The following is a 14,930-nucleotide window of genomic DNA, read 5'->3' on the forward strand; positions in this document are numbered from 1 at the left end:
AAACCCTGAGAGATTCAGAAAGGGAAAAGATAGCGTCGCTCACTGTCACTTCTCTTGTTTATCTTTAAACTTTGAATAGGAGCATATAATAAGTTGAGATGACTGGAGGTTTTAAAATTTAAGATGAAACTTATAAATCCATACCTTCTCAGTGGCATTGGTCTTCTCCTTGCCGGACGGCTAAAAGAAAAGTGAAGTATTAATACATATAATTTGGTTTAAGAGAAGAAATTAAATCAATAATTTAAGACTTGAAATGGAAAAAATAAAGAGATGATTGTGGTTCTGAGGAGTAAGTAAAAAGGTAAAGGTAAAGGTATCCCCTGTGCTAGCACCGAGTCATGTCTGACCCTTGGGGTGACGCCCTCTAGCGTTTTCATGGCAGACTCAATACGGGGTGGTTTGCCAGTGCCTTCCCCAGTCATGACCATTTACCCCTCAGCAAGCTGGGTACTCATTTGACCGACCTCGGAAGGATGGAAGGCTGAGTCAACCTTGAGCCGGCTGCTGGGATTGAACTCCCAGCCTCATGGGCAAAGCTTTCAGACTGCATTTCAGCTGCCTTACCACTCTGCACCACAAGAGGCTCATAGGAATAAGTAGAATCTTATAAAGAATAAAAAAGAAAAGTGTTTTGGGTATCAATTCTGCAGCAACCCTGTTGCCCGCTGAAGTCAATTTTTCCCTCCCAGACAGCACATATCATCAATGAAACCCTGAGAGATTCAGAAAGGGAAAAGATAGCATTGCTCACTGTCACCTCTCTTGTTTATTAACTTTGAATAGGAGCATATAATAAGTTCAGAGGACTGGCAGTTTTAAGAAGAGACTTATAAATCCATACCTTCTCAGTGGCATTGGTCTTCTCCTTGCCGAACGGCTAAAGGAAAAGTGAAGTATTAATACATATAATTTGGTTTAAGAGAAGAAATTAAACCAATAAAATGAAGACTTGAAATGGAAAAATAAAGAGATGATTGTGGTTCTGAGGAATAAGTAGAATCTTATTAAAAAAGAAAAGTATTTTGGGTATCAATTCTGCAGCAACCCTGTTGCCCGCTGAAGTGAATTTTTCCTTCCCAGACAGCACATATCATCAATGAAACCCTGAGAGATTCAGAAAGGGAAAAGATAGCATCGCTCACTGTCTCCTCTCTTGTTTATTATAGATCTTTAAACTTTGAATAGGAGCATATAATAAGTTCAGAGGACTGGCAGTTTTAAGAAGAGACTTATAAATCCATACCTTATCAGTGGCATTGCCGAACGGCTAAAAGAAAAGTGAAGTATTAATACATATAATTTGGTTTAAGAGAAGAAATTAAATCAATAAAGTGAAGACATGAAATGGAAAAATGGAGATGATTGTGGTTCTGTGGAGTAAGGAGAATCTTATAAAGAATAAAAAAGAAAAGCTAGAAAATAGAACTTTGTTTTAATATATGGTAACAGTAGCATGACTAGTTTGAAGAGATGACTACTTGGATTAAAGAGAAAACAATCATAGTATTCATTGCTAAATGGAAGCCCCTTCATGGTTTTTTGTTTTTTGTTTTTGGTATGAAAGGGAAAAAAATAAGGTGTTGATTATGGTTAATTTTGCTAGAGGTAAAACAATAATATTCATTGCTAAATGGAAGCATCTTTTGACCAATTGTACATGGGAGGGATGAGCTGGGGGAGCACTCGCACATCAGGAGATGTACGACATCACCATCAGTCCAGCCCCTTCACGGCCATGGCCCGTGTTTTGGCCGCCGATGCTCCCTTTTGTAGCATTCCCTTTCTTCGTGGGTGCCATCAGCATTCATGCCAACCTGGGCCTGTGTTTATAGGGAACAGCCAGGCCGTTTAAGCCTGGCTCCTCCCCACTCTGGAGGGGCCCTGCAGAGACACAAAAACCCTGTTTGAATTTGTGCCGATGGAGAGCCAAACAGAGCATTTGTTGACCCCCACAATGTTGGAACAGCATTTCCATGCTATCCCCGCCTTCATGTAGGGACACTGTCCTGCCCCCTGTTGCCGCTGCCACAATGCATCACAGTGGAACCTGTCTGCCCCTGAGTTGTATATATGTGTATTTTATTCCCCATGAATAAATGACTATGTGCACATAACAGCATGTGGCCCAGCACAGCTGTAGCCGTGCAGAATTGGTCTATGTCTTTCTGCATGAAAAGGAGTAAAGTGAATTGCTGATGGTGGTTTTGAGAAGTAAGCAGGAGAATTAGCCTTGGCTTTCTAAGATGCTGAACTAGAGTTTAGAAGAAACCTGAACTAGAGGTTTAGAAGGAATTAATTTTGGAGAATATGTCTTAAAGTTGGTGAGTCACAGGCAGCAGGTACCATTGACCAAACCTTTCGAAATTCAAAAAGGTACAAGGCAGGGTTGCCCACTGTCACCTCTCTTGTTTATTGGAGCTCTTTACACTTTGAATAGGAGGATAAGATGTGATGAGGAGAATGTAGGTATTAAGTTTAAAAAATAGGGCTATGAATTCATACCTGTTTGATAGAATTGGGTTTGGCGATGGAGGACCCCTAAAACATAAGAGAAGTATTAATAACTAAAGTAAAAGAATTTGGTTCAGTAGAAGAATTTAAGTCAATAAATATAGATAGAGAAAATGTGTGGAAGAAAAAGTATGGAGATTTCTTGGAAAACATCTTTTTTTCAACTTTAAAAAGGTTTACTACCAAGCCATAATGCTTTAAAATACAAATTGTATACTATTTCTAAATAATTGTGGATAGGCACGGCTCCTCCTCGTCCTTCTCTCCGGCTGCTGCCTTGGGGGCTGCCCTGCCACTCTGCCACCAGCTCACTTTTGCTGCTCTCCAGCAGCCGCCATGGCTGGGGCTCCCCCTTTTTGTCACACTGTGCAGCTGCTGCTGGCAGTGCCTCCCAGAAGGTGGCGAATAGTCAGGGGCGCCAGCGGAAAAGCAACTGGAGTAGGATCTCAGGCAGTGGCGACATCCCTCGGCAAAAGACTACCCCCCCCCCGGGCCTTAGTAAAATTGTCAAGCATTGACTGGTCCGCTGTGATTAAAAGGTTGGGGACCACTGTTATAGAGAATAGTCAAATTGTTAGGTATTAATTCTGAAGAAATTTTAGAATAATTTTTATGTTTACTTATTTATTTGTTCATTCCCTAGACCACTCCTCACTGCAAGCTGGCCTCAGAGAAGTTTACAACATATATGAAACTAGTAATCAAGCCCGCTGTACCTTGAATACAGCGGGCGCTAGCGGGGCCGTATTGGTGGCGTGGCGGCGGCCTGACGCTTCGGAGGTGCTTTGCGTCTCTCGACACATCAGGCCACTGGCAAGGGAGCCTCTGTGAGCCGCACTGCTCGCGGCTCACAATAGCTCCCTTGGCGGCGGGGCGGCAATCGGAGAGCCCAATCGGCAGGCGCGATTGGGCCCTCCCATTGTCAGTCTTGAGGAAGGGGCCAACCTGCACCCTTCCTCATCACGGACAGAGCCCGCCCTAGCTCCTCCCCCCACAGCCTTATCGCAATATTTAGTCTGCGCCGCCCGTGCTGCCGCGGGCGGTGTTAAGATATAGTACAGTTAGTAATCCTATTATTGAATAAGAATTGAGTTTTATGTCCCACTTTTCAGTATCTGAAGGAGTCTCAAAGTATTTATTTATTTTCAGTTTATTGGCCACTGCCCTTAGGCAAGGCTGGCTTGTAGCGTCATACAATCATCTTCTCTTCCTCTCGCCACAACATATACCCTATAAGGTATGTGGGGCTGAGAGACCTCTGACAGAACTACTCTGTCAGAAGAGCATTAAGAGGACTGTGAAAAGCTCAAGGTCACCCACCTGGCTACATGTGGGGGAATGGGGAATCAAACTTGGCTTCACCACATAAGAAGCTGATGCTCCACCACGCTTGGTCTCACAACACCAAGCTGGCCCTTGGTTTCATTGGTAAATGCACATGGCCTTGTCGTCAAGCTACTTGGACGTTATATGGACATTGTAATCTCTTTTTAAAAACATCTATCTTTTCTTCCTCTTTTCCTGAACTTTTAACTTTTGTTTGGATATTCGTAAGAAAAATACCTTTAAATATCAACAAAAAACCCAGCCCGCTTCAATGTTATTAGCATTTGCTTTGACGACGGGTGCTTCTGTTGAGAGAAAGAGCAATATAGAGCACAGGAAGCACAAGGGAGGGGTCATGGCTCCGGTCAGACTACGCACTGCTGACTTGGATGGACAAACGGCCTCATTCAGTATAAGGCAGGTTAATCTGTGTGTTCACATTCAGCTCACCTGTCCATCTTGCCGTTGATAAAACGTTCGAGTTCTCCCAAAAATTTTAATATTTCCCGCAACATTGCTTGCCATTTAGGGAAATTCCGGGGGTTACCGTGATAGGCCTTGAGAGTGCTCAAATAATCATCCAGTCTACGCTCTATTAGACGCATCGAAGGGTAACTGGGCATCATTGTTAGCGCCACAGAATGGTGAACCCAAACCAGGCAGCAAGTCACGATGAAGAGAGAAACCGATCGTCCACAAGCAGCCATCATCTAAACCAGGAAGGGAGAAACCAAGAATAAGACACAGAATACCAAGAAGGCAAATAAATTAAGGGCAACTGGGGGTCCAAGGAGGTTTGCTGATTTATTCTGGGAGAGGCCTCTTTTGATCCAATGTTCATTTTTACTGAGCATAACCATGACCCACAAAGGGTGATACTGGGCTGTGCCTCTTTCCTATTGCTGCAGAAAGTCTACTATATCTGCTTATCCTGAACAATTCTGTGCTGTAGATTAGGCTGAAAGAGAAAATGGCTGATGATGAGGCAGCCAGTGAGCTTCAGGGAACAGAGGGGAAGGAAAGCTGAGTCTTCCTAGGAATACCGGGCTCCAGGCTAAACAGCTAATCCCCAGTCTGCAGTGGTCAAGATGTTTGTAACATTGAAGCTGAGGGAGGAAGAAAGGAAGGAAGGAAGGAGGAAGCAAAGAAGGAAGGAAGGAAGGAAGGAAGGAAGGAAGGAAGGAAGGAAGGAAGGAAGGAAGGAAGGAAGGAAGGAAGGAAGGAAGGAAAAGAGACAAGGAGGAGGAAAAAAGGAACTAAAGAACAAACAAATGGATAAAGGAAGGAAAAAGGGAAGAAGGGGGGGAGAGAGAAAGAAAGAAAGAAAGAAAGAAAGAAAGAAAGAAAGAAAGAAAGAAAGGGACTAAAAAGAGCAAGAAACGAAGGGAGAGAGGGAGGGAGAAGGGGGATGAACGGGGGACGATGCAAGAGAGGAAAAGCTTCCCCTTGACACCATGCACCCCACAGAGCTGGGGGGGGGACTGTTTATGAGCTTTCTGCAGAACCCCCAATCTCGGGAGTGCTGCAGAGAGACTGCTGCAGGCACTCGTAAGGTCAGGCAGGGCACACAGAGGGCTGTAGGAGCTGCTACAGGCTCTGTCCTACTGGCGAGTAGCTATTTTAAAGCCTCCTGCGGTTGCTTTGGAGTGGAGCGGCCTACACAGAGGCTTCTTCAGGCCACTGTGGTCCCTGTCCTGCCCATCGTGGTCAGGACAGTGGCGGACTCACAGTGGTGGACTCTAATCTGGAGAATCGGTTTAGATTCCCCGTTCCTCCACATGCAGCCAGTTAGGTGACCTTGGGCCAGTCACAGTCATTTTAGAGCTGTTCTCACAGAGCAGTTTCTCTTAGAGGTCTCTCTCAGCCACACCCACCACACAGGGTGACTGTTGTGGGGAGAGGAAGGGCAGCTGACTGTAGCCACTTTGAGACTGACTCCTTTGGGCAATGAAAAGCAGGATATAAAACCAGCTCTTCTTCCCTGGATGGGCAACCCAACCCTCCCTTGAATGGCCAGAGGCCAGCGTGGACGTGGCAATGCTACACAGGTGCAGCTATAGGAACCCTGTGGGGAGATGTCCAGCAGAGATCTTTCCACCAGAAAGATACCTTTCAAGAAACCTTTCTTTCCACCAGAAAGATACCTTTCACAATTCAGGTCTCCCAATACCCTGCATTTACCAAGAGCCTTTTGCAATCCGGAAGCAGGAAACTGGTGGGCTGGATGAGTCCCCCTGGGTATGTGTTCTCCTTCTCTCTCTCTCTCTTTCTGTGCGGCACATTCTGTGTGCTGGGATCTTTATACTCTTCCTTCCTTCCGCCTCTTTCCAATTCATGGCTAATGCTCTGGAAATCTTACGTAATCATTGGGAGTGGGGCTCCACCTCTCTCCTATAAGCTTCCTTTTCTCCAGGAAATGGCAAGCCAGCCAAGACCGGGAGACTTTTTAAAAACATTGGCGATTCACTTCTGCTTTTGCACCGTGCAACATGGACCCCAAAACAAGAGGAGCACACAGAAATAATATAACCAAACTGAAAAGGTGGGCAGTCAACAGTGTAAAATCAATGCCAATAAACCAGGGGTAGTCAAACTGCGGTCCTCCAGACATCCATGGACTACAATTCCCATGAGGCCCTGCCAGCAAATGCTGACAAATGCTGGCAGGGCCTCATGGGAATTGTAGTACACAGATGTCTGGAGGGCCGCACTTTGACTACCCCTGCAATAAACTGTTTTGAAAGAAAGCAACAAGCAGCATTTCCCACAATGCTGAGGAAGGCCATGGCAAACTGCCTCTGCTTCATGGTTGCCTTGAAGTTCCCTTGCTGGGGTCAGCAGAAGGGACTTGGGACTTGACAGCACTTTACACGCACTGCTTGCTTAGGAGACCACAGTGGCCCCTCCACAGGCTGCAGTTCTGAAGGAGAGGTGGTAGTGACAGTCAACAAACAAGTCAGCTTTCGAATTAAAAACAGTTGTGTTGGGATCCAACAAACAATACATTAACTCTACTGAATTGAATGTTCTCCAGCTTGACTTAATAGTTCATTGTTAGGCACGGTGCACTAATGTCCGCCTGCAATGTTCCTGATTCGTATCCCCAATTTGGAACATTTCTTCTCAGTGCAATGAACTGGCTGATCAAACACTTCATTCCATGCTTCAGTAACTGAGGATAATAGACCCTGAGTTCTGAAATTAGCAGAATGGTAGGAATAGATGCATGGTATATCAAGAAATATGGAGAAAGAGGACTGAGGTATAAAGATGGAGTTCGCTGGCCGTTAGGATTCCAAGATTCTTCTGCGAGGAAGACGCCTTCCACAGTTCTGCCTAAAACCAACATAGTCAGAGAAATTCCACTTCGGGGTACTCTACAGCGATGAGACATTAAGGCACAATACAGCTCTTTTCATTGGTGACATTAAGCTTATGGTGTCACCTCCCGGGTCAATTATAAAGACTGTTTAGATCCCTTGAGATTTCCCCAATGAATTTAATGTGCCCAGAGTGACAGATTATACAGTGGAGATTTGATTTTGTTGTGGTTGCTATGAAGAAGAAGAAGAAGAAGAAGAAGAAGAAGAAGAAGAAGAAGAAGAAGAAGAAGAAGAAGAAGAAGAAGAAGAAGAAGTTGGTTCTTATATACCGCTTTTTTCTACCTGAAGGAGTCTCAAAGTGGTTTACAGTTACCTTCCATTTCCTCTCCCCACAACAGACACTCTGTGAGGTGGGTGAGGCTGAGAGAGCCCTCATATTCCTGCTCGGTCAGAGCAGTTTTCTCAGTGCTGTGGCGAGCCCAAGGTCACCCAGCTGGCTGCATGTGGAGGAGGAGTGGGGAATCAAATGTGGCTCGCCAGATTAGAAGTCCGCACTCCTAACCACTACACCAAGCTGGCTCTGTGTGTTTTTCTTCTATGTTTTTCTGCCCCCCCCTCCCGCCCCCAGCAATTCCTTTCATGAAGTTCCCTGATGTCCACTCTTTGGTCTTCAATAAAGTAGCTCTGAACACTTTTCTATAAGATAGAACCTAGTGCAAGAGTATTCCAGGTTTTTGACAAGAAGAAAGCAATGGCAAACCACCTCTCTTCACGCTTGCCTTGAAAGCCCCTTGCTGGGTCACCAGGATCCAGATGGGACTTGACATCACTTTACACTCACCGGTTGCTCAGGAGACCACAGTGGCCCCTTCACAGGCTGCAGTTCTGAAGGAGAGGTGGTAGTGACAAGCCAAGCTTCTTGTTTCGGGAGGGGGGGGAAGAGAAGCTTGCCGAGCCGCAAGCTAATTTGCCGCTTTGGGGGCCTGATCTGCTAGCAGCCCGGAGGGGCCAGGAGGGGGAGCCGCGGCTGCCGGCATGACGGCGGCGCAATTGCGCATGCACGGACTGCCGGGATCAAACGCACGTGCGCAGCAGTCCGCGCACGCGCTTTTGCGCTGGGGCTGCCGCACGTGGGCGGGTGCGGGCCCCCGGGCCGCCCTCTCCTCCCACTCTGGAGCAGCTGTCTGCAGCAGCCAAAAGGTTGCGGACCGCTGCTTTACACACACTGGTTGCTCAGGAGACCATAGTGGCCCTTCCACAGGCTGCAGTTCTGAAGGAGAGGTGGTAGTGACAGTCAACAAACAAGTCAGCTTTCGAATTAAAAACAGTTGTGTTGGGATCCAACAAACAATACGGTCATCAGTAATTCTACTGAATTGAATTTGGGCTGATCCTGCGTAGAGCAGGGGGTTGGACTAGATGGCCTGTATGGCCCCTTCCAACTCTATGATTCTATGAATAATGCTATGTTCTCCAACATTATTTAATAGTTTCTTGTTAGACATGGTGTACTAATGTTCTCCTGCAATGTCCCTGATTTGTATCCCTGTTTGGAACATTTCTTCTCAGTGTAATGAGCAGGCTGATCAAGCCCTATATTCCATGCTCCAGTAACCGAGGATAATAAACGTTAAATTCTGAAATTAGGAAAATTCTAGGAACAGATGCATGTTATATCAAGAAACAAAGAGGAAGATACCTGAGTTTTCAAGATGGATTTCACTGGCAGTTAAGTTATCCAAAATTCTTCTGTGAGGAAGAGGCCTTCCACAGTTCTGCCTAAAACCAACATGGTCAGAGAAATTCCAATTCAGAGCACTATCATAAGACATTAAGACGCAGTACAGCCTGTACAGCCTTTTTCATTGGTGCCATAAAGTTTATGATGTCACCACCTAGGTCAATTTTAAAGGCTCTGTTTAGATCCCTTGGGATTTTATCTATGGGTAGAACGTGCCTGAAACAGGCTTTCTCAAACACGGATCAAATTCTGGAGCTGCGTGAGGGTTTCCCAAATTGGTGTAGTTAATTATTTTTACATATTTTTCACATTGGTTAAACATTTGACTGGCAGGAGGGCATGTGGGCAAGCAAGACGTGACTCAGATTGGCAGTAGTAAGGCCACAGCTTTTATTCAAAATCCACAAGCCTCCAGCCAGAGGGTTGGCCTAGCATGAGAAGAAGAGCCCACCATCAGCTGTCCGGCTGCTCATGCCCTGGCTCTGGGGGCACCCTGCTACCCACCTTCATCCCAGCCAGGGTGGTGGGTTCCTTGCCCCCAGATACCTAACCCCAGGGAAGTGGCTTGGTGGATAGGCACCCACCTCATTCAGCCACCCAGCCACCTGGCTCAGAGCCCTAGGCCCACCGAGCCTGGTAAGCCTCGCTCTTTCTTGAGCCGATCTCTTATAGAGACACCCCCTCCCTCAGGGCTCCAGTATGAAAACTGAAGCCCTGAAACAATAGGCTCCTATCTTGTGCCAACATTTAAACCACTGTGATGGAAACAAGCAAAGAACAAACTTTAAACCCACTCAACCTAGGGTAAGTGTGCAGCAAGCTGTCCAGATGGCTTCTAGACAGCTTCCTAGACCGGAGTACAGGCACGTATGTAACAAGAATTCCTTGTTCTATAACTCATGAAATCATTTTGCAATTATGAAGAGACCCCTATAACTCTAAAAATTAATGACTGGTTTATATTGTGGCTTGCTGAAAATGTTTCCTTAACTTTGAGAGGGTGTGATTGCTTTGCAGGGGAACACCTTCCACACCACAAAGGACTCTGCTCACCTAAGGTGAGCCGGCAGCAGAGTGGCAGAGCAGCCCCCAAGGCAGCGGCCGGGGAGGAGGACGAGGAGGAGCCGTGGCCCGGTACTGATTGATCTACGGACCAGTACCAGTGGGGACTGGGGACCACTGGCCTAGGGCACTAAAAAGTCTTAGGACTTGTGAGTTAATTTTGAAAAAAGTTCAGGAACCACTGCAGAGATTTGGAGCTTCTACATTTTAACAGCTTTTAGAGCATGTATAGAGAGTTGGACAACGGTTTTGCATTTTACCCATTCCTTTTCGAATCCCTAGTTCATTATGGTGATATGCTAAAAGTATGGTCATGGGCATTTTCTTTTTAATTATGACTTCAGAAGATTGATTGCGAGTAGAACTCCAGCCTCTCAGACATGCTGTGTTATGGTGGGGCACCATGAGAGAGGCTGGCAGTTGGGAAGCGGCTATTCTTCCAGAAGCACAAAAAGCAGTAAACTGTCCCCAGGTGGACCAGGTGCTGGGCAATGAGAGGAAAAGATGCAAAGCCTCTAAATGTGGAAGCGAATCTGGAAGTCCTGACCCTCTCAGCGGGCAATTCCATACAGGGCTCAGGTGGAGGTTGTGAGGTTCCCTAGAGAGAGACAACCCTCTATAGCAGGGGTAGTCAACCTGTGGTCTCCCAGATGTTCATAGACTACAATTCTGGGTTTGAATAACAAGCGCGTGTTGGAAACAAGATGGCGTCCAGATAGAAACACCGGCTATCCCGCTCCGCAAGTTATATTTTATTCTGTTATTTTATTCGGCTAATTGAAGTTTCCTGAAGGTCTGTGACTGTGTGCTATCTTGTGCTACTCTGAACTGAAGGCATTCCTCAATCTTATTTTGTTAATTATACCAACCATGGAAGAGCAGCTCTTATCAAGGAGTGCCTCCTTGGCTTTATTATCAACAATAAACCTCTAAAGCTGTTATCCTGCCCCAATAATGGCTGGTTTGATCAAGAATGCAAAACCTTCAGGAAAAAGCTAGTCAAATGTATGAGGCTGAGCGGTCGCAGTAAAGAGGATAACAGAATGTTAGAGCTCATCAGATTAAGATCCCAATATAAGAGTCTCCTCAAAAGCAAGAAAGCTGACTATGCTAAACATATGTGGAACAAACTAAATCTGGCAGTAAAGGATAAAAATGAATCTCAATTCTGGAACCTTGTTTCTTTCGGGCTTGCAAAATCACCCCAACAGGTTGAAGCCCAAATATCTGGAAACACTTGGTTTACGCACTTTTCGAAATGTTTTGGAGCCTGGCCACGTCCCCCACCATATACAGAACCAAACACCCAGGCTATTTCCATTGACTCTCTAAATTTACCAGCTTGGCCCCCAGTCACAGAGGCTGAAGTCAGAGGCCTTATTACATCCTTATCTGTACACCGCCGGTGGCGCCGCGGGCGCCACGGACTAAATAAAACAGTAAGGGGTTCTGGGGCGGGATGTGTCCAGGATGAGGAAGGGTCCGGATTGGACCCTTCCTCATGACAGACAACAGGATTCCAGCCGCTCGCTGAAAGAACAGGCTCACCGAAAGAACAGGACTCCAGCTGCTCACCTGACCTCCAAAGTCACAGCCTCCGAGGCCCCGAGGGAGCCCCCGGCAGTCGCTGCAGGGCTCCCTGCCCTCATGGCTGCAAAACAACATGGAACCAAGAAGCCGCAGGAGAAAAAAAAAACCCAGCAGAACAACATGGAACCGCCGGAAAAGCCGCAGAAGAAAAAAACCCCCCGAGGAGCAGCCTCTCGCTGCTTCAAGCCGCCGCCCTGGGAGCCCCGGCAGCCATGCCCATCGCAGCTGCCGGGGGCTCCCTGCCCTCATGGCCCAAGAACAAAATGGAGCCGCCAGGAAAGCCGCAGGAGAACAAAAAAAACACAGAGGAGCCGCCGCAGCCCAGCGCACCACGCCTGGGACTCCCCGGCAAAAAACACGAGATGCCGAGGAGCTGCCGACGGCCTCCTCTTTCAGGTAGCCTGTCCCTCGCTCTGTCCCTCGCCTGCCCCTCGCTCTGGTCCCCGCCTGCTAGCGCCCATTGTCTTCTTCATACAATGGGCTTTTTTACTAGTCTTCCAATAAATCACCTGGAGAAGATCTGATTCCACCTGATGTATTTAAAGCGTTCCCTAACTGGTGGGCCCCCGTCTTACTTAGGGTCTTCACCCAGATAAATGAATCAGGCATTTTCCCCAATGGCTGGAAGATGAGCATAGTGGTTCCTATCCACAAAGAAGGAAACAAGATCGACCCACAAAACTACCGCCCCATTAGTTTACTAAATATTGCATCTAAACTCTAGGGAAAATTCCTCTTAACTAGAGGACTGGGCTGCTGACAACCATATCTTACACCCACACCAAGCAGGATTTAGAAAAGGCCATTCTACCATTGACCAATGTTAAACCCTCCATTACTTAGCTTACTCCAGTATAGAAGGCCCTAGGAGAGCCCTATATACAGTTTTCATTGATTTAGCCACAGCTTTTGACTCCATTGATAGGGACAGACTCTGGTCAACGCTGAGGCAAAATAACATCGATAAACGCCTACAGTTTCTGATCTGCACTCAGGCACCCACACAAAAATTAGGGTAGGTGCTTCAGGCTCTCTAACTAATGAAATTGCAGTAAGGAAAGGGGTAAAGCACGGGTGTGTACTAGCCCCTCTGCTTTTCCATATTTATATAATTAGATCACCTGCCAGTTAGCAAGACAAACAGGATCCAACACAGCCATCTTTGTTTTCAAAAACAGAATGTGTGGGAAGGCTGAAGACCCTCCCTCCTGCCATTCTATACTCTGGGGATGAATCAGGCCTCACAGCCTCTTTTATGGTGAGTCACCATCCTGGGTGTGACTGAAAATCAGACGAGAGGATCCCCAATCCAACTAGCGTCACATGTAACGAGGAGGTCAGTGTTCCCCTTAGAATGCGCCTCAAAATCCCCTGAAATTTGAGGAAGTCCAATTGTGTGCCAGAAATCCAGAATATAGTACTGCAATGTACCGTAGTATAGCTATACTGTCAAATACTAAATGCCACTGCATGTCAACTAATGTTAGTTTATGTACAGTCGAAGTCTACTCTAACAAAGAAAAAAAGGGAAACAAGGATTTATTTCAGTCTCAATTCTGATTTATTATGATGACTTGATTTTACAGACAGAAGAAGAGGAAAGGATAGTCTCTCTGGAAGCAAACATCATGATTTCGATGGAAGAGGAAAGGAGAGCAGAATCATCAGGAGATTATGAGTAAGGATGCCACATGTATACCACTTTCTGCAGTCCGCTGGAGACGCGTCCCTGAAAGAAGCAATAGAAACACAATAGATTCTTAAAACAAGGATTCTCCCACACATCCATTTCTCCTTTGAACCACACCTATCAAATGGCATTGACACAGACAAATCTGATACCAGATCTTTGTTATCCCCAAATAGACATTAAAGTCAATGGAAGCTCCCTCTCCCCTCCCCCTCTCCCCGTCCCTCTTCTACAGTTGCAAGAAAGCTTTTGATTGTGTGAATCACAATCAATTGTGGGAAGCCCTGCAAAATTTGGGGGTGCCAGTACATTTGATCAAACTGATGCAGTCATTCTACACAGACCAAGAAGCCATTATACATACACGTTTGGTGACACTGACTGGTTCAAAATGGAGACAGGAATGTGCCCAGATTGTATTCTTTCCCCCTTCCTGTTTGACTGGTATGCTGAGATCATTATGAGACAAATTGAACTCAAAGAATCAACCAATGGAATTAAGATTGTAGGAAGTAATATAAATAATCTTCGGTATGCTTGATGACACTACCCTCCTATCAGAAGCTAAGGAAGGCCTTGAACAGCTGATTAAAGGTCAATGAAGTAAGAAATTTGACATTTCCATAAACACTAAAAAGTCAAAAATAATGACCACTGCAAAAACAGATATATCACAATAACAATTGAGGGTGAAGAAATCAAAAACATTCAAGAATCCGTTTTTCTTCAATCACAAATCAATGAGCGTGGCAATTGCAGTATGGAAATAAAACTTCAATTTGCTCTGGGTCACTCAGAAATGAACCAAACATGGAAAAGCAAGGGCACATGCCTGACTACCAAATGTAGAATAGTTATCTGCCATATCCCCAATAGCCACTTATGGCTGTGAACGTTGGAGGGTGAAAGAATTGGACAAGAGAAAAGGCGATTGATTTGAACTCTGGTGTTGGAAAAGACCTCTGTGGGTTCCATAGATAGCAAAGTCACAAACAAGGAAATACTACAGTGCATGAAGTCTGATCTATCACTGGTAGGCAAAATCACAAAACTCTGGCTCACGTACTTTGGCCATATTATACGATCCAACTCAAGGGAGAAACCAGTTATGCTAGCACTGGACAGTGGAAAAATGAAACCAAGCTGACAAAGAATATGGTGGATAGACACGATCAAAATGGACACTGGACAGAAAATGTCATGGCAGCTGTGCCATGGGATCACCAAGAGTCAGAATGGACTGAATGGCTGACAACAACACTGAGCTGCATATTTCAAAAACATACAGGACCAAACTTGAGAAGAACGCTAAATATTTGTCATTCTAGGAGGCAAGCAATAGATTCCAAAACCTAGTTGTTAGCACAATCTAAGCAATCTGCTCCAATGATTAGACTTACGTTTTGTATTCAGCCAGCATACGGAGCTTCACGTAGTGTCTGCCTGCTAAAATCCATCCCATCTGAGTGAAAATGAAAAGTACATTTAGTCCTCCAATAAAACTTGTATTAGGCAACCAGGGCTCTGAGTTTAGTCCACTGAGTCATTAAATTACATTACAATGAGAACCAGCATGATGTCATGGTTAAGATCAGTAGATTCATATTTGGATAACTGATTTTCATTCCACCCTCCTCCACAACAGCTTGCTGGTTGACATGGACCAGAAGGCCAAAACTTAAAG

General features: G+C 45.7%; 1 protein-coding gene across 6 annotated transcripts in view; it reads right to left on the reverse strand.

Annotated features, from left to right (window-relative positions):
* Nucleotides 1-14,704, reverse strand: part of LOC143825676 (uncharacterized) — a 48,191-nt gene extending 33,487 nt beyond the window's left edge. For 4 of the 6 annotated variants that reach the window (XM_077313896.1, XM_077313894.1, XM_077313892.1 and 1 more), the window contains exons 1-7: nt 14,647-14,704; nt 8,863-8,942; nt 4,291-4,550; nt 2,506-2,541; nt 1,247-1,270; nt 845-880; nt 145-180 (exon numbers count right to left, since the gene is read on the reverse strand). In XM_077313896.1, the coding sequence (XP_077170011.1) occupies nt 145-180; nt 845-880; nt 1,247-1,270; nt 2,506-2,541; nt 4,291-4,365 (207 nt within the window). In that variant the 5' untranslated portion in view covers nt 4,366-4,550; nt 8,863-8,942; nt 14,647-14,704. The remainder of the gene's footprint in view (nt 1-144; nt 181-844; nt 881-1,246; nt 1,271-2,505; nt 2,542-4,290; nt 4,551-8,862; nt 8,943-14,646) is intronic. The other 2 variants (XM_077313895.1, XM_077313893.1) reach the window with 2 other exon arrangements.
* Nucleotides 14,705-14,930: the final 226 nt, after the last annotated feature.

Source organism: Paroedura picta, chromosome 16 (assembly GCF_049243985.1).
Source record: "Paroedura picta isolate Pp20150507F chromosome 16, Ppicta_v3.0, whole genome shotgun sequence".
NCBI lineage: Eukaryota > Metazoa > Chordata > Lepidosauria > Squamata > Gekkonidae > Paroedura > Paroedura picta.